The sequence below is a fragment of the Anas platyrhynchos genome, chromosome 5, assembly GCF_047663525.1.
Source record: "Anas platyrhynchos isolate ZD024472 breed Pekin duck chromosome 5, IASCAAS_PekinDuck_T2T, whole genome shotgun sequence".
NCBI classification, from domain to species: domain Eukaryota; kingdom Metazoa; phylum Chordata; class Aves; order Anseriformes; family Anatidae; genus Anas; species Anas platyrhynchos.
The window spans coordinates 17,050,414-17,069,452 of record NC_092591.1 but is presented as its reverse complement, the minus strand read 5'-3'; the positions used below and the strand labels follow the sequence as shown (position 1 = coordinate 17,069,452).

General features: G+C 42.5%; 1 protein-coding gene across 1 annotated transcript in view; it reads right to left on the bottom strand.

The window, feature by feature from the left end:
* Positions 1 to 14,469, bottom strand: part of PPP4R3A (protein phosphatase 4 regulatory subunit 3A) — a 42,365-nt gene extending 27,896 nt beyond the window's left edge. The window contains exons 1-2 of the mRNA XM_005021435.5: positions 13,454 to 14,469; positions 5,608 to 5,663 (exon numbers count right to left, since the gene is read on the bottom strand). Coding sequence (XP_005021492.1) covers positions 5,608 to 5,663; positions 13,454 to 13,595 — 198 coding nt within the window. The 5' untranslated portion in view covers positions 13,596 to 14,469. The remainder of the gene's footprint in view (positions 1 to 5,607; positions 5,664 to 13,453) is intronic.
* Between the last annotated feature and the right edge of the window lie 4,570 nt (positions 14,470 to 19,039).

The following is a 19,039-nucleotide window of genomic DNA, read 5'->3' as shown; positions in this document are numbered from 1 at the left end:
AGCAGTGACACTTTACTTAGGTGGGCAGAGCTTAGTATCTGCTAAATGATTTGTTTCTGAAATTAATTTCCAAAAGGCTTATTTTTCTTCATAGAAAGGTCCTTAGATGTCAAGTTCTCCCCGTAACACTCATCAGAAGTGATTCTTTTATTGCACCAATTTTAACTGTTAGCAGGCACACCATACAGCATTCATTCACTCTCCAACGCAAGCCCTGGGATTTCATGAAGAAGAATTAATGAGTAACTAGTACCTCAGGATTTGCTTCTGCTCTAAGACTGATTTAAGATTTCTTTCCTAATGTGACAGAGGTCGAAACAACTCTTATTGTTTGGCAGTGCTCTTTCACTGGAGTGGTCACATCCATGGAGAACACCAGCCTTCTCTGCAGTTATTTATTGTCAACACGGAAAATATTTCTAAAACAAGAGTTCTTATTCTTATGCATCCACAACTCACCCCTGTGAGACCTGGGCTACTCTCAAGAAGCAGCAGCGATACCCCAAATTGGATAGTCTACCACATAAACTCTTTTTTTCCCTTGAGTGACTGAATCCCTTCGTCCCAGCCCTCAGGTGAGTTAGGCCTCTGGCACTTTCCTGGGCTCCAGTTTAAGTTCAGCTGAGTAGGGGGTGTTTCTGCTGCTCTGGACAGCTGGAGTGCCAGCCTCCTGCTCTGATAAGCACTGACACTGTTTGTATTTACAGCCTGTTCCCCAGGCATCTCAAACCATCTTTTAAAGTCCTGTTAGCAAACCACTTAAAATCAAAAGTACAGGCCCCAGCTTTCTGCTTCGGAAATAAAGTACTGGCAGTACCCAGCTGTGCCAAGTTCAACACAAATCATTACTGGGGTAGGGTGCAGCAGAAGCTGCAGGTTAAAAACCCCATCCTAGTAATGTAATGCCAAGCTAGTTCTGAAACTGGCTTTGTGCATTTGTTCACACAGAACCTGGATATCTCCATGTGGCAATTCGTTATTCCCCAAATCCAAATAGGAAATCAAGGACATGTTCAGTCTTCTGGCAGAAAGTTTCCTGGTAGCTTCTAGGACACCCTACCAGCCACACTTGACTTTCTCAGTTAGCCATCTGATCACTGCATCTCCACGCATCACGTGGAATAAAATCAGTTCATTAGTTCCATAACAGAACCTTGTCTCCCTGGCCTAGTGACCCTATGCAGAAACAGCAGAATATATTTCACAGGAAAACGTGTATGGGTAAAGGAATCTTTGATCATTTACTCAAATTAACCAACCCATTCCCCTCTCTTTCCTTCCCACCCCACAAAAAACACATCTCCTCACTACCTGCGCTGCAGTAGGCGTAACTTTTATTGAAACAGTTTCACTGCTGGTTCACTTGTTCCTGGCAGCAAGTATAGGAAGTTCATCTTCTCTGAGCACTCTGCCAACGTCTTTCGGATCTTTCCAAAATTTAGCATTGTTATCAACAGGTTTGATCGCCTTCATTGAAGGACAGACACTTTCAAGTTACTTAGCTAGAGCATAGTACTCTGGATGAATTTAAGTTTTCTATTCTTGTGAAGAACTGAAAGAGGGACTGCTAAAGCAAAGGACACAAGACACTGAAGTTTGTAGTGCAGAGGCAAGACTCCGTAAATGTAAGCAACTCAAGTCTTTTTGTGCCTGGAACAAAGAAGGGATGTAACACGTACTTCATCACTAAGAGGGATGAGTTGAGAATTTAAGTCTTTATTGATATACTGCTGAAGCACTGCCAATGTATCCTGAAAAGCATATTCCCAAGTTCACACCCACATCAGCTTTCTCCCTAGATAAACTTGAGCATTTATTTCTCCTTCAAGGTTGCACAGGAAGATGTGTAATGTCCTAAAATACAACTGCAGCTGTTCTTTTTTTTTTTTTTTGAGTAAGGATCACTCCTGTAAGAACAGCATATCCTTGAGTAGCATCTCTGAATTCGGCCATTTTAATGCCTTAAAAATGAAAAAAACAGCATAGACAGAAAAAAATCAGAGCATGGATTGAAAGTTGTAAATAGACTTTACCAGGACATTATAATTACTTTGTCTTCCATTTACTAATGTGTGTGTATATGTAAAACAACAGAAGAAGAAAACTAAATATTCTGCATGTGGTCCAGGCACTACATAGTGTAATTAAATTCCACTTACTAAAAATGTGCTTTTAAGATGTATGCTACTTACCCATAATTAAATCCAGTATATTCCATACCTTCGTTATAGTACCATTATTTTAACTTTTAAAAATAAGAACACCAATAAAACTTAAGTTATAGCCCTAAGCAAGAACACAAGTCAGAAGGCCAAGTGGCTGTATTGATGAACATTTTACCTATTTTTCCCCCCCACAGAAAGTGTTCTGCCTATACATATTACCTTAACATAAGGAACAGTTGTTTTTTTCTTAGCCACAGGATACTAGTTTCTCAAGTTTTCTTTCTAGCTTTATTTTCCTCATTCAGACTCCTTTCTTCTAATATAAGTATGGATGAGTGTGCCAGGGAGTGCACAGTTCAGAGCATGCAGCAGCTTCCACGGGTATCAGTTCTGTGTTACAGCAGATATAGACCTATCTTTCTGAATAGAAAGTGACTCATCACGGTGACAGAAAGATTATATTAATTTATCTGACTAGTGAAAAGGTGGTTAAAGGCTGCCCATGTGGTTAACACTTTGAGGGATTACATTAAGCCTGTTGATGTAAGCCTGGGAACACTGGGGACTAGGGTGGCTGTGTTGATCCATGAAAAATGAGTCCTGGATCAGGTCTCAAGATCTACCAAGTGTTCTTCTACTCCAAAGGAAAGGGGGGACAGTCATATCTAACACCAATTAGATCAACATTTATATGGAGACCTGAATAATCCAAAACATACAGCAAAAGCATTGCTTTCAACCCTTAAAAAACAATAAATCTGAAGCAGACAATTTGACAAAGTTTGCCTTGAAGTTCAGATTCACATGGTGGTTTTTCTTTATTTTTAATCTCTGTGGATATTTTACATGACAAGAGACTAGAGGGAGCAATGCAAGCTTGTACTCAGGTCTTTGTACTATTATTTTCACAAATAAGGATCTGAGCTAGGACAGTCAACACTAACACATATATGGGTACACCCTGAGAGTGCATAGCTTGTAACATCTTTAATTAATGGGACACTGTTTCACACTCCGTTTCACACTGGCAATAGTATTGCCAAAGAGATAGAAGGTGCTTTCACCAGCAGAAGAACTTCCCTGTTCATCAGAAAGGTATTTATATGCTTGCTGAAAAACCCAGAACAATTGCCATAGATAAGCTGTTGGGGGAAGTTGCTATTACACATTTCTCATTCCTTCCAACCACAAATCAGATTAGTTAGTTCAATAAAAATCGTTTCTTCTTACAAACTTCACGTCAGCCTAGATGAAAATTAGAACTCATTCACTTTTTCCTTCAAATACTGAAGTGCCACATGCAAGCAGTATACTAAGTATGGCACACTAAGAACAGCTTCAGCAGTGCTATGCTCCCCTTTAAAAGCAAATGGAGGTTCCACCTCGCAATAAAACTTTGATGTAGAAGTCTGGTAAGAATAGCACACTGAGAAGTTACTTGGAAGTTTTAAGTATTAAATTTGTACGATATTTTCTTGAAATTTCCAGAGAGCAACTGACAAGCACAAACTCTGAATTCTTCTGTATCACAGTTCCACAGATGGATCTTGAATGAGCTGGCTTGAAACTTTTGCTGATGTAGAGAGCCACCTGGTTTTGAAGAGGGGTCTGCAGTACCAAAGCTAATTTTCTTTTGTTTTAGTGAGCTTAGGCAGTTCAGAGCTCTGATAAGCACAGCTGGAAAGAAGCAGCTCTTCCCTTCAGCAGTGAAGCTCCAACCTTCGCTCATATAGAACCCAGTTTAAATTCTGAACTCTGCTCTTACTGAGGGAAAGGGTACAGAGGTCCCATTTGAATATCCTGCTTCCTGTGAAGCAGGATTATTACATGCACCAAGAAAAATCTGGTATTTCTAAGGCTCAGAATAGAACCCTACTTTCAGTCTAGAGTAGAGACTGCATTGCTTAAAGAACGTGAACAATTCACCTGCAAATATGAAGTTGTCTATGCAGCACTTGAAAGCTTTAAGAATAGCAATTTTCCTTTTCCAGCAGTGAAAACCTACAGTGCTGGTCTAATAGGACAGATTCACGTCTAATACTTTTATTTCTTTAACCACGTTTTCACAATCAGCAGTATCAGATTTGTGCAGTGCTGGATACACACTTGACCCCGAGCAGCAACAAGCCCAAGTACATATTGGTGCTGTACCCACTGGCACGTGGGCCGGTTTGCACTGACCGGACAATTTTCTGCCTACTTTAAGGACACTTCATGCTTGATCTGGCAGAAAGGCTGTTGACACAGAGCTAGCCCCTCAACGCTCTTTAAACAGATTTGAACCAGCAAAGCAAGTTTACACTAGATCAGCACTTTATGCCACAGAGCTGTGAAATACTCATTATTTTAGGAGTCCTACAGCTGGAGTTACTGTATCATGGAAACACGACCTCAAGCTAGCGAGGATTACAACTAAGAGCTAGTTTGCTTAGCATTTTTGCTGGTCTTGTCCTTTCTTACTCCCTACAATTGATTCTCCACACCACGCTGCCCTTATCAGCTGTTCAGTACTGACTGTTTATACAGTGCATGCTGAATTATATCAAGGGGGCAGATACAGACTAAACTCAAATATTTCCAAGAAAGGATATTTTTAAACTAGCCCAGTTCTTTGCATTCCATTCAACATGAAGTCCTGCAACCAGCTGCAGCCACAGAATCACTGCAATTGCCCGTGAGTAAAACTGAATTGTATCTATGATTGTACTAAAACATTCACAGCTCTAATACTTTACTACATCAAGTGCACCTGACAGGATTTTAGCAAGTCTGAGATGACTGGACAAGAAACAACATCCAACCTGATTCAGCTTTCTTTTTTTCCTTAGCCTCTAGGAGTACTTCTCAGCATTCATCAAGAACAGTAAGCAAAGTGCAAGAGCCACAATCCGCTTCTCCTCACCCATCCCAATACCATTCTTTGGAGGCCTCACAATGTTTGGCTTAAGTAATTGAAGCGAGGTACAGAGTAGAGCTGAGAAGTGGCTTTTTTGTATATGGAATGCTTTGAAGCAGTACTAACCCATTTACATCACCCAAATAACAGCCAAATAAAGGTTTACATAAAAATAGTTTTAAAGTCTTCTCTTAAAAGAGGAGACATTAAAAGCCGTAGTATCTAAAATACAAAGAAGAAAAAAAGCCAGATGGTATTAAGCTTCAGATACTATAATCCTCAGGAACCTCAGCTCATCGGTGACTTTCCCAACTCTGTTTTGCCTGTCTCACCTGCAGCATTTGTGTATGTGCAAGTGCACAAGCAGGATACAAGAAATGCAAAGAAATTACATGTCTTATAAAATAAAATAAAAAATACTGAGAACTACTTTGCCTTCTATTTCTGGTACAAGAACATACAATTTAACTTGCACTAGATGAAAAAATGACCATTTCTGAAGTTAAAAAAGCTGCCTTTAAAAGTGAGGTAAAACAGCACATTTACCTGTTGCTTCTGGTACGCAGTATTCGGGTTAATTTTGGACTCCAGAAGAAGAGAGCCTAGAAGAAAAAAGTTTCATTTATTTATGTGCATACTTAAATGTCTATCTTGAGTTCTCTGATCATTCTTTCCTCAAGTAGGTGCTTATACCTTCCATCCCAACAACGTGCAGATTTAACTCACGTTCTACAGCTTTGTTTCATTTTTCCCTCAAAGATACTGTTCACATAACACAGAACATTCAAGAGCATTTTGGGGATTGGGATTTTAACCTTATTCTGAGATGACTTTTCAACTGTTTTTCTTTTTATGTGTGTGTTTTGTTTTTTTTTTTTGAGAGAGAATTTTTCTCTCTCAAAAAAAAAAAAAAAATAATCGCTGCCATAATTGTGTTCTGGGGAGCACCTACAATTTGTTTCACACAAATTTTGCTAACCATGTGGTATGTGTTCTTAAAGTTTTGTTAAAACATCAGTTTTAGGTAAGTTTGCCAGAATGCACATCTAAAAACTAATACTGCAGCAACCGTGACTGCTTGTACCAAAGAACTTTACACAGGGTAAACTTGGGAACAATGGTTTTGCAGCAGCTTATACTGATTTAAGACATAAGTATGGCAATAGAAGTGCTGAACTGTGTTGTCTTGCCCCTCCTTCTGCATAAGCATTAGTGTTAACACACATCACATTTAGACAGCTCGAAGGGCTGATCTAGCTGAAAACAATCATTAAAACTGCTTTTATTTGTGGGCAGACCACATCCCTCCTCCGCCTTACTGCTCAGCTGCACAAGTGCCAGCTCATGAGGGGCTCTGACAACCAGGACTTCAATTCAGGCATCTGCAGAGCTTCACTCAACATACATGAAAACATACAAACAGATTTAACTTTGCACTGTCTGTAATTAAAGCATAATGCTGCAAGTACCCCTTTAACAGGGGCTTTTCTATTTATTTACCCATTTAAATTTATTCTGTAAGAGAAGTCCAAACTTTCAACTTCTTAAGTTTCATGACTACAGTTCTAAGGCAGTTTGATGTTACTGGAACATTTGCCAAATTTCAAGGCAGTCTTCAGTAGTCTCACAAAATCTGAATAGAATAAAATGCTTCAACCACCTCAAATACAGAAGCCTGAGAGCTTCAAGGCATGACAAACAAATTACGTGGATTTGACAAACATACTTGGAAGGGAAAATGGTATTTCCAAATGTCACAGCAGAATCAGCCTGCTTACAAGAACTATGACTAACCAGTTTTCACTATCTGAAGAATGTTTCAATTCATAAAATCCACATCAAGAATACTCTGAACTGATGCTTGCTTACCAAGTGTCACTATACTCAATCAAGTTATATTTATGAGAAAACCACACTTTTCCTCAAGAAAGGCTGCTAACAGAAGATGTTAGGCTGGGGGAGGTGAAGGGAGAGACTGAAGAGACAGAACTTCACTCTCTGGAAGAGTAGTGTACCATTACAGAATAACAAGTATCTGAACAGTTCCGCCTGTAGAATATGAAAGGTTATTGTTTCATTCATTTGGAAGTCTCCACAAGGATTTTGATACTCATTAGCTTACTGTGTAGAGCTGTAATGCTCACATTTATTTATTAACTTACCTGCGATGGCTGCTTCTTCCTAATTTCTAAGTCTGTTTTCTACAAGTGGGAGCTGTCAGTAACGAAGTTGGCTCCAGAAGCTCTCAGCCTGCCTCACACTGCTCTTACAGTAAGAGCTGCTTACAAACTCAGATACAACCCAACAACAAAACCAAGTTAAATGGCCCTTACAGGAAAACAAACCAACAAAAAAAAAACACACACAAAAAGACGCAGATCCACCACCTCTCTTTTTCAGAGCTTTTCCTTTTTTAAACCTAGACCACTTAAGCAAGTAAACTGCTTTGGTAATAGAGCAGAAATGTGACAGCATAATTACTGAAAAATCACGAACTATAGAGGAAGACAGAGAAGAAAAACTTCAAAGGTGACCTTTAGCAATGAATACAATACACTGTGGTACTTAGGCCACAGTTTCAGGTTTTGAATTTCAGGCTTGCCGAGTGAGTATCAGAGACAGCATCCCTTTTCTGTTACAATGATCACGTACAAGCAGTGTTTCACTTCAGTCTTACTTTCAGTTTCAAAATCACAGCTGCAACTGTACGAAGTTTTAGAATACTATCTGGTGCTACTGAGTTGCGTGGCTATCTTCTGGAAAGCCTGTACCGGCTAGAGATAACTAATAGCAGCAAATATGAATGGGAACCCTTTATGAATTAAAAGCAATTGGTAATTTTCACATTGTATTTTGACTTCTAAACACAAATATACAGATGCAGAAATCCTGAAATTAGCAGGAAGTCATACATCAATTGAATTTCATGTTTGACAAAATGCTATTAAAAAAAAAAATCTTGAAGACAACTCAAAACAGACAGCTGATCTTCCAGGCTAGAAGCAGACACAAGAGAATGAACTTCTCACTAGACTTACCACAAAAGAGCATTTCTTCCCTACTAAACCTGACACTTGTAGGAAAGACAACTCCAGCCTTATAAGGCTTGACTTGCTTCTCATTGCCACACCATTCAACTCATTCCTCACCACTCAGGACAATAATGAGAAAAATAGAAATTCAGAAGCAGAAGTGTACTGAAGTACAAACTGTGCTCTCCAACCCGTAACAGCCCCAAATGCATCGTTCTGGGCAATCTGATGCTCCCTTTGTACCACTTAGCCCCCCAGAAAGGGGTTCAACTAAAAATAAAATAAAAAACCTAACCACTAGTGACTACTCTAGTAGTTCGTTGTTTATTTTCATACGGTAGGTTTTACAGGATCATGCCCTTCCCCATAGGAAGCTGTCCTAGGTTTCTGTTACTTGCTTTGGGGAACCAGGCAACAGTAACAGATGCTTGTAACACAAACGGGTTCTTCAGAAAAAGGTTACAGAAATTTAATATACCGCAAATAAAGTTCCTCTCCTCTCCAAGTCAATATCTGTATTGATTTCTAAATACCAATCAAGATGCTTACTCTTTCACTTGTCACAAACAATTACTTTCTATATAGGTATTTTTCTCTTGCTACTACCCTAGAATATATTAAGACTACTCAGTCTGCTTTATAAAAATACACCAAGAAAACTCCATTGCCATTTCACAATGACTATTCTAAGAGATTACCTGAAAATTTGCTTAAACATAAGTAATATTAAAAAAAACGCAGATCTACTTATTTTCTAGATTACAGCCCTTGAACAAATTTGTAAAGATAACTGCAAATATTAGGGCTAGAAAGTAACAAGTGAAACTACCCATAAAGAAGAAAACATTGATTTGCAGCATTCTGTTATTTGCCACAATAATGCACTATAGCAGAGCTGGTTTTTTTTGTTTGTTTGTTTGTTTTGTTATTGTTAGTGTAACACCCTCATCCTGTGATGTGGAAGGAATACGTGCATAGGGAAAGGTTTGCTCAAAAGCCATTACATACAGATATACAATGCTATTTTAGAAGATGTTCAGAGAACATCAGATATCCCAGTCCAGTAGTCTTAAACAAAAAATCTGCAGGATTGTTTACATACATGCATATGGAGGTGACCTCATGGTAAAAAAAAAAAAAAATAAAATAAAAGTACTGCTCTTCTCCCACAAAACTTATGTGGCTCCAGCTTCAAAAGGAGAAGAGGTAGTGTCACTCATCTCCCCCCAAAATAAAAATTCCTTATGTTTAATTTAAATTTTCAGTTTATGTTTTTTTTTTTAAGCAGCAGAGGTTTAAGTTCTGTAATCAGTTCTATTGCTGCTGAATCACAACACAGCAGTCCACAGAAACCTTGGAAACAGGTCAAGCAGAGGTCCTAGAACAGGCTCTGCACTCTCAACAGACAACTCCTCAGCCTAGCAGTTTTCTGAAGGGTGAAACCCAAACACTAGAGGTGGGGGAAAGAAAGAAGAGAAACAAAGTTTCTGATATTTATTGTTTCATCTAAAATGGAAGTAAGATCTCATTCGTAAACAAAAGGTGACTGGAGTGCATTAAGCTAAAGTACATGCTTCCCTAAAAGCTCAAAGAATCTCAAAAGAGACCTTTTACAATTCAATTTCATAACTTCAAATCATCCTTCTAGGAATAAATAGCTCCATACATCTTCTCTACTAGATGTCACTTGCAGGTGTCAGTAGTAAAGCACCAAAATTCATTTTTTTTTTTAAATAAGAACTACCTTCACTTTTTAAAAAGTTAATAACAAGGAAAAACAAACCAAAAGAAAAACACCCACGAAAGATGGAAGATGTTCCTGGCCAATTATTACTAACTTCTGTGTTGCTTTCCTTAGCAATAATAAATAAAATTTAAGCCTTTGAGTCTGTGAAAAAGGAAAGTGACTAGATAGTACCTAAAAGATGGCTGGGCAACATGGCCTCCAATAGCGGAGGTCATTCTGCCTCGTCAAAGAGCTGGTAAGCATTTACAGGACTGGTAAGCATTTCTTAAAAGTTGAAGCCTTTGAAGTATCCTAAGTTAGCTGAACAGCGACATTAATTTTAAGGGTCACTTCAGTCATCTGGGCTCAGAACAAAAACAAAAAAAGTGATCTGAAACCAGGCAGTGAGTATCTAGAAGCACACAGAAATTTTAAGAACTAGATAGGCAACAGCAGTCTGAAATACCATGTGAGAAACTGGTAGGAAACCCAGGGCTTCTGATTACACAGAAATTCACATGGAAGTTGACCATTTGTAAATAAAAGATTGAATTACTATTGCAGTACTGCACTCCAACAAGTGGAACACACTGCAGCTAGGCATCACATTAGTAGAAATTTTTCAATGTCTAAACAAAAATATCAAGTGGGGTAAAAAAGGCAAGTCCCTCTTTTTCAAATCAGAATACATCTGATCAGAAAACAGCTGAAACTACTTTTCTATGATAACAGATCACTCCAAATTGTCTGCGATAACTCCCAGTGTTTAGTGCCTGGGAGCTCTAAAGACATCTCAGCAATAGATTCACTCATCTGCTCAAAATTCCTCTAAGCCTGTGTTAAAAACAACAACAGCAAACACCGGTAGATAAGAACTGAGTAAGAGTGCAGTCTGTTTATTGCTCCAGTTCAGTGTGATAGCTTACCTTGGACTTGCCATAATGATTCCAGCTCCCTTATCTAAACACTCTGACCCTGCCATAAAATCTCAACGGTTTGTAAAGCAGCCACGGAGCTGCAGCAACTCCCAGCTGCACCACGGAAAGGCCACGCTCTGTGCTGGCCTGCACAGGAAGGCCAAGGCACTCAGCGCCGCTGCTCTGGGAGGAACTGATCCGGCCCCTGAACAGGCGAGGGCATTTCCAAGGCAGGGAGGGAACCGCTACTAACAGCCCCCACTCAGGAAACGCAGCTCTCAACTTCAGTCGGATCCCGAGGTTTTCAGCCAGCTTCCTGGAGTAAGTCAGTGAGAAGGAGCCAACGTGCACAGGATGAATCTCGGTTCAAACACTAGGAAAAGCTGGTTTATAAAAGGAGGAAGGAAGAAGTTTCATTGTGGAAAGAGGAGGAGCTGACAGAGACAATACAAGAACGAAATGGAACCATGGAGGCAACTGGTATATAGGTCAGGTTGTCTAGCACTTGCATGTCCTTGCTAACTCAAAACCAAAAGTCACAATCGACTTCATTAAGTTTAAAAAAAAAAAAAAAAAAGCACATGTGAGGGAGGCACAGAAATTGCACGGTACCTAAAGCCATGTGTATTAGGTTCTGGCAACACCTTCTCCCAAACAGTTTGCTCACTTTTAAAAAATGACTGCCTTTACTTTCAAAATTAATCAAGAAATAACTTATACAGTAAACAAACATAAATCAAGTTTTACGAGGCGTTTAAACAACAAGCAAGTTAGGGAGAAACCTAGCCTATTAATAGTGTGTGCATTTACCCAGGCAGGACTGATACTACCTACTAAATTAAGAACTTAAACTCTGTACATTATTTACTACTCTTGAAGAGTATGTATGATATTTGAGAGAAGTCTGAAGTGTTTGTCCTGTTAAATGTATTTCTGTGCACTAGGTGCAATTAGTAAGTGCATGCACACTGCTCTGGTTGGAGTAGCTTAGCTATGCTACACAAGGTAATGACTTCATGTTTGGTTTGGGATCATTTATGCCAACTTGTAGTTTCCATCCTACAGATGTTCATTTACAACAAATAAGCTGGCAACAGCCGCCCTATCCAGGTTCAAATCAGTCTTAGGCAGATATCCCACTGAAAGCCAATAAACGGATTTGGGTTTGAATGGACCATTTCTTCACAAGTAGGCTGTGAACTGCAGTTCTTTTGCTTTCTTTTGCAAGAACCGAAAAATAAATAAAAATCAGGAAAATGATTAGTGTGTAACACGTGACAGTTTTTAAACATTTGCTAACAGCAGCTCCTCAGCATAGCAGCTGTTTGGACAGCACTGTATCTACAACCAAATACACAGTAACACAAGATTAGCCTAGAAGTTGTGGCAATTTTCTTTTTACCTTGATAATTCACATTCAAATTAAACTAAATTCATTTCCATTTTGAATGCTTTCTGTTACACTGGAAAACTGGCCAAACTAAGAAGGCAGCTTCTTCAGTGTAAAAGAAATAAATAAAATCAAGCATCAATTTAAGTTTTTAAAGTATAATTAAGAAACTAAAAAACCCTGAGACTCGTGCTTAATCAGAAGCTCAAATATCAAAATCCTGCTTAGATTCAAGCTTGGTTCCTCTGTGTCAGCTTATGATCTGTTTGCTGTAGAGATTATGGTAGTTTGTCAGAACTTTCTCAAACAGTGAGAATTAATGATTCTCAAGTTGCTTTTCATCCTAGTTTCTACAATGAAAAAGACAAACAAAGAAAAATAAGATGTCTGTTGCAAGTCACAAGCTATAACTTCATAGACAATTCACTAGATACAGTACCTACACATGTAATGAAGTACCAGGGCATACCCTGACAACATTACTAGCAAAATAGTATGTTAGATATTGCAAGATCTACAATTAAAAATCTATTCTGATCACAGAAGTCATGAACTCACTCAACCAAGAAACCAGACTAGTCCAAACATGTAGCTACAGGACGAGATACTACCACTTAACCTGTAGTAAGTTTGGTCAGAAAATGTGAGGGTAATTAATACTGCATCATTTTAATTTTACTTACAGGGAGACCTAGAACTGCTGAAGAACTGAGAAATAGTATTTCATTCAAAAACAAACAAACGAAAAAAAAACAACACACATCTCTGAAAGTGCCATTCAGTCCATTGTCTTTTCTACTACAACTGCACTTTGATAACTGTTGATAGGTGTTAGCATGGCCTGCATAATTCTGGGGCGAAAGGAGAGACAGAGAGCAAAAGAGAGGGGAAAAAATGGATATTGACCACTCACTGACCTTTTAAAAATTTACTCTAAAAACTATGATCTAAGTTTTGAGCGCCTCTTCTCATGAGGGGCACATTTCCAGAAACCTCTAAAGACAGATACATCACAACAACCAGTTCTGAGACAGGCGTACACTGGGCACCTAGAGATGGATCACTGGCGTGCAATCCCTTATGAGACCTGGCTGTGTTTGGATGAAACACTGCATGTTCACTATGAACTAAGCGCCTACTACGCCTGCACTCGATGGCAACCTTCCATTTCTTCCACTCGGCCTAACAAGAATGAACTGTGCCCGGTGCCCACTCACCTTTAGGAACTGCATTCGAATTGCACAGCAAAACACGAAGGCAAGAAACGCACAAAGCAAACCCCACTCCCCTTTCTGAGGGCAGAGCGTACCTCCAGACCCACACTCACCATCGCTCTCCGCCCTGACGAGCAGGGACATGCCCTTCAGCCTCTCCACGTAGCAGGAGGACACATGCCCCGTGCCTCGGTCGTCCCACTGGCGGTCCTCGTTCAGCGTGTACACCTTCACCCTGCGCCGGGTGTCAGTCATCCTGCCGCCCGCTCCGCTGCCACCCCTGGGGCTCGCACGGGCTGGAGGCGTTGGGGACCGAGGGTTTGGGGCAGGAAGGCGGCGGCGGGAGCCCCTCAGGGGCACGCCAGGCGAGCTCTTCTCGCTCCCCTTCAGCGCTCCCACGGGATCCTCATCCTCGGCGGGGCCGGCGGGCGCTGTGCTGGCGGGGGGCGAGGCGCCGCGAGGAGCTGCCCGGGCACGGCCGCACAAAAGGCGGGCAGCAGGCGGCGGCCGAGGCGGGGAGGGGGGTGGGGGAGCCCGGAGGAGGCCCCGGAGGCCCGGGGGTTGCGGGGCGGCCGGGCGCGGAGCTCGGCGCTATTGTGCGGGGGCCGCCCGGGCCCGCAGCCCCTCGCTGGCCGCCCGCCGGCCGCTCACGCCGCGGGTCCGGCCGTCAGCGCGGGGCGCCGCGGAGCCGCCCTCCCGCTCCCGCTCCCGCTCCTGCTCCTGCCCGGCGCCGCTCTGCCCGCGGCCTGCGGGCGCTGCCGGGGTGAAGCGGGCGGGCGCGCTCACAGCCCCGGCTCCCCCATGGGCTCCCGGCGCGGGCGGCGGCTTCACTCCCGGCCCGACTCCGCCGCCATGTTCTGCTTCCTCCTCCTCCTCCTCCTCTTCCTCCTCCTCCCGGTGCAGCTGCGGCGGCGGCGGCGGCTCGGTCCCGGCTGCTCCGCGCTCCCCGCGGCGTGGCTGCTCGCGGCGGCCCGGCCGGTAGCGAGGCGCTCGGCGCGGCCCCGCCGAGGGGGCGAGCGGCGGTGGCGGCGCGGCGCGGCCCGTGCAGCCCGGCCCGGCTCCCAGCGCCTCCGTCCCCGCCTCAGTCACGGCGCGGCCGCCATCTTGCTTTCACCTCTCACGGCAGGCGCGGGGTCTCCCAGCCAGCGGCGGCACGGGCCGCCCGCCGCCTCTTAAAGGGGCCGCGGCACGCGCGGGTCCGCGCCCGGCCGGGGGGGTGCCCACGCGTGTCCCACAGCCCCGCGGCCCCACGCGTGTCCCGAAGCCGCACGGGACCGCGCCCCGACACGCGTGGGCCCGGCCCAACCGTGGGTGCGTGCCGCCTGTTTGTGTGTGTGTGTGTGTGTGTGTGTGTGTGTATATGTGTACACGCGTGGAAAAACACGCGTGGTCCCGCCACAGGGGACGCCTCGGTGTCCCCTCACCTGCCGCCTTGGTCCCGGCACGACCTCGTGTCGGGGCAGCTTTGTGCTGCTGAACGCCCCCAGAGCCTGAAAAAGCGTGTATTAATTCTTGATTTTTTCAATTTTTTCATTCTTTTATACATTTTTTCCTTTTTTTTTTTTTTTTTTTCTCCTGCCTGCCCTCGCTGGCTGCCCCACACCCGCGTGAGCCAGGAGTTCACTCTGTGGCTGTTGGCCCTGTAGGGCCAGGGATCTGCCCGGTCTCTGCCCCTGTGCCGCCAGCCCCCTGGCAGCCTGGCATTGCCAGGAACACGCGTGGCAATCCACAGTGTGCACAAACACCAGGCACAGCACCCGCTGCAGAGCCTGTTGCAGAGCGTGGCCTGGGTGCGCTGCATGGATGGGAGCTGGCTGCAGTTTGCCCACTAACGAGGTGGAATTATTTTCCAAGCTATGTGATGTTCGCTTACCAGAGTGAGTTGAGGCAGGAGCAGGCTACAAGCTCTCACCCCTGAACTAATTGTGTGCCGTGAGGAATCCTTCTGTCAGCTTTCCACCTTCTTCCACCTGCCATTCCCCTCGCCCCATCAGAAGGAATTCATTCCGTTTCCTGACCTGCACAGACATCGTGCCATTTGGGATTGCTTTTAGGCATAAAAAGTTATAGGTTTTAAAGGATAGGGGCTGGTTGAGAACATAAATGCCTTCAGGAACATTGGTCAGAGGCTCATAAGGTGGCTGGAGGCAGGCTGCGTCTGTCTGTCCTCAGGATGTAGAAAATGCTTTGTAAAGGTCCCGCTGGGTGGGAGTTGGGTTCGGGGGCCCTGGCAAAGGGAAGCTGTCAGCAAGGCACTGGGTGGGCGCCCATGGGCAGGGGCTGTGCCAGAGCCCCACAGATGCACCCTCAGGGCTGGTTTTGGGACATCCAAAACCACTGGTCTTGCTTTGAGAAACCTCCCTGGGACTCATGCACAATTCACAAATTGTACCCTCTGGTGGCCACCAGATTAAGCATAGGCCGCTGTTTGCTGCAGTTGATTCTGCTCTTTTGTTTTTGTTGTTGTTTTTTTTTTGTTTGTTTGTTTGTTTGTTTTCCAGCAAATTGCAAACAAGTTTCATCAGACTTTAGTTTGCATAGTTTGCTTTATGAAGAAATTGGGCTTAGCTTCTTTTAATTGTCCTTGTATCGTTTTCATGCCAGTCTGAATAATGCCTAGTTCAACCATAGTGCCCATTTGTCAGATTTTAACCAAATTCTCGTTATGTTTGCCAAGGGGGTTCATTTTCTCCAAATGTTTCCACCCCAGTGATTCCAGAAGAAAGGCCAGGCATTGAGGGCATCTTCCCATTCTGGAAAGCAGATGCAAAAGAAAAAGACACACGGTTTGTTTTTCTTAGGGTCATGATTTATAAGGCAAAAGTGTGTCAGGTTATATCTCAATTCCTTCTCTTCTCCAGTTCCAGAGGCTTGTGTCCAGAAGGAAATATCTTCGGGGATGGTGAGAGGCCAATAACTGAGCAAAAAGGCCAGGCTGCCCAGGTTCAAGGACCTTGTCCTGGCAGGGGTCTTGGTTCACCAGGAATTGAATAATACACGAAGAAATGGAAGATTGAGTACAGTTTTAAATTTCTCCTACCTATAAAAATAAATGAATATGGGTAAATATATGAAGAAAGAAGCCTAAGAGGGTTTAGTAGCGAGGGCTTGCACAGCAAAGACTAAAGAACAAGATGACTTTCAACACCTGCTTGTAATTTTGGCAATGAAAATTGCATTGTTGTTATGAGGAACTTCAGACGTAACTTGAAGCTATGTAATAAAGCATTATTAGACTTCCTAAAAATCATAGCTAATGATTTTCTCACACCACCACCCCCCAGAAAAAAATCCTATTAGAGAAAGTAACAACAGACTTTCTTTTGGTAAAGATAAAATAACTACTAGTGTGAGAGTTAGGCTTGCCTGACTGTTTAGATAAACACACACAGACACTACATCTTGCTCCCAAGGCATACATTGTGGCTTGTTCCCCAAAAAGCTGCAGAAAATGAACGACTGAGCAAGAAGTCAAATTACATAGAAGAACTGTATAAAAGTAGGGGGAGTAAAGAAGAAGTTGAGTCATTTAAGTCAGGATATTGTCATCAAGAAAGAAGGGAGATTCAGCAAAATGCATTTCTAGCTTTGTGGGGAACTGAACACAGCAGTTTGAAATAAAGATGTACAACAAGTAGAAAAAAGGAAACAATCATTACGAGTTATAAGGTGTAGAAAAATGGATGAGAACATCAGTGGTTGACAGTTTTGGGTACAACTCAAGTTTTCTAAATCTTAACAGTATTGTAGGCCAATATATCTAGATAGATACAGGTAATACATTTATTCTATAGTTGAAAAAATATGTAATTATTTATGTTATATTATGTGAAGATCATTATAAAGAAGGGCACTGTCATTAACTTGTCATTATTAAGAAGGGCACTGAACAGCTTTTCTTAGAAACACTTTAAAGTATGTGAGTCCTAAAAAACTTGAATTTAAGAGTCCTAAAGGAGTTTGCATATAGGATCTCAGGAAGTAAGAATCCATATTAATTTTTAATAAAGCTCTAATTAGTGCAGAAATTCTGCAAGACATGAAAACTGACTGTAAGAATTCAATTCCGACAGGTGAGTAATGGATCAATTTATCTGACACTAATCAGACACTAAATGCAGATACAGGACGTAACAAGGAATCACGAGATGAGAATATAACAGTAGCAGCTGATGTGGCTTTATTGAAAAAGGACTTGTCAAATTTGTTTTGTTTCTTGTTAAATTACAAAGTTGCTCTTGAGGGTAATGGTGCAGGTATAATATACTTGGATGGTTCTCAGATATTTTTCTGGAAAGCTGACACCGTATTCTATCAAGAAAGCTCACACTGCATGGGTCAGGTGTGTGGTGACAGGCATGGCTCAAAAGGAATTACCCGTCAGTGGAGATGATTGTAAACGGTTGTGCAGAAACCAAGAGTAGAACTGATGTTATTTAGGATTTATAGTAACGATTAAAAAAAAGTCAATGTAAAATCTCTTTGAACAAAAACTGTGACACAGAGCCTGGAAGAGTTGTAAATACTATAGAGGAGAGAGTGGTCAGAAACAGGTTCATCTACTGAAGGCTCTGATGGAGAAGTTGAGAAGTTGATGAAGAATAGCTTAGCTTGGGACAGCTGGGAACATTACTGGCAGCCGTTCCTCGCTCCTGTCCAGCTTTACAAACATCTATGAGCTAATGAAGCGCCTCCCCATCATCACTGCATTTTTAAGGAAAACAGTGACACTTTACCTTAAAACTCTGAGCTGGAAGCAGCATTGCTTGATTTGCTGATGGACGAGCCATGGTCAGTTGGGCATATCTTGTTTGTGCTCTGATGTTCACTTTCTAAATGGCACTATTCAGCTACAAATACAAGATCACACCTTCAGGTACAAATAGAAAGGCATCTCTGAAAGATGCTAGGCTGCACAGTGAACAAGCAACCCAACACGAACATCTTACATCACTCCGTGTCTCTAAGATCTAGTACTTTTTGAGTATATTGTAAGCTAGCAAGCTGTACAAGAACATAAAGTCAGGACTAACACTAGATTTGATGCTGTGTTCTGTAATTCTGTGTCCTCACTGGTAAAAGATTTGAAAGGAACTGGGAAGGAACAGAAAGGACCACTCCCAATAATTATTTATTTGCAGATCCAGGACTAGCTCACTTCAGCATCTTGGATTCCTGCAGTACGCAGAGTTTCGCAGCGCGCCGTATGAATCATGTCTCGGATGCCACTGCTCAGTTTTCACATCCTGTCACAGATCCCCTAGAAGCAGTAGCCCTGTTTTTGTGCCTGAACCACAAACACAAACCTGTGTACGTCAGCAATTAAATAAGTGACTCTTCCTCCTACATCATGTGCATATGAATCCCCTCAACAGAAATGTTGCCTCGTCTCTTTCAACCCCTACTGACATCTCAGTTTTCCCAGCGCTGGAAAGGCCCTGGTTCTCACAAGCAGAGCTTCCTTGTAAGAATTCTGTGCAACTGCACAGTCATGCAAAGGCTGTATTTGTTTTGAATTCCTACATGCCTCTCTGGAAATGCTACACTTTATCTAAATATGTAGGCCTCATCATCAAAGACTGAAGAATTTCAAAGCACTGCTGAAGCTGTTGGATGCGGAGGGCATGTCTGGGTCATTTATTCAACTGATAGAGAAAATTCCCCTTTTTCAGAGGGGGGAACTCTGAGACATCTGAGTT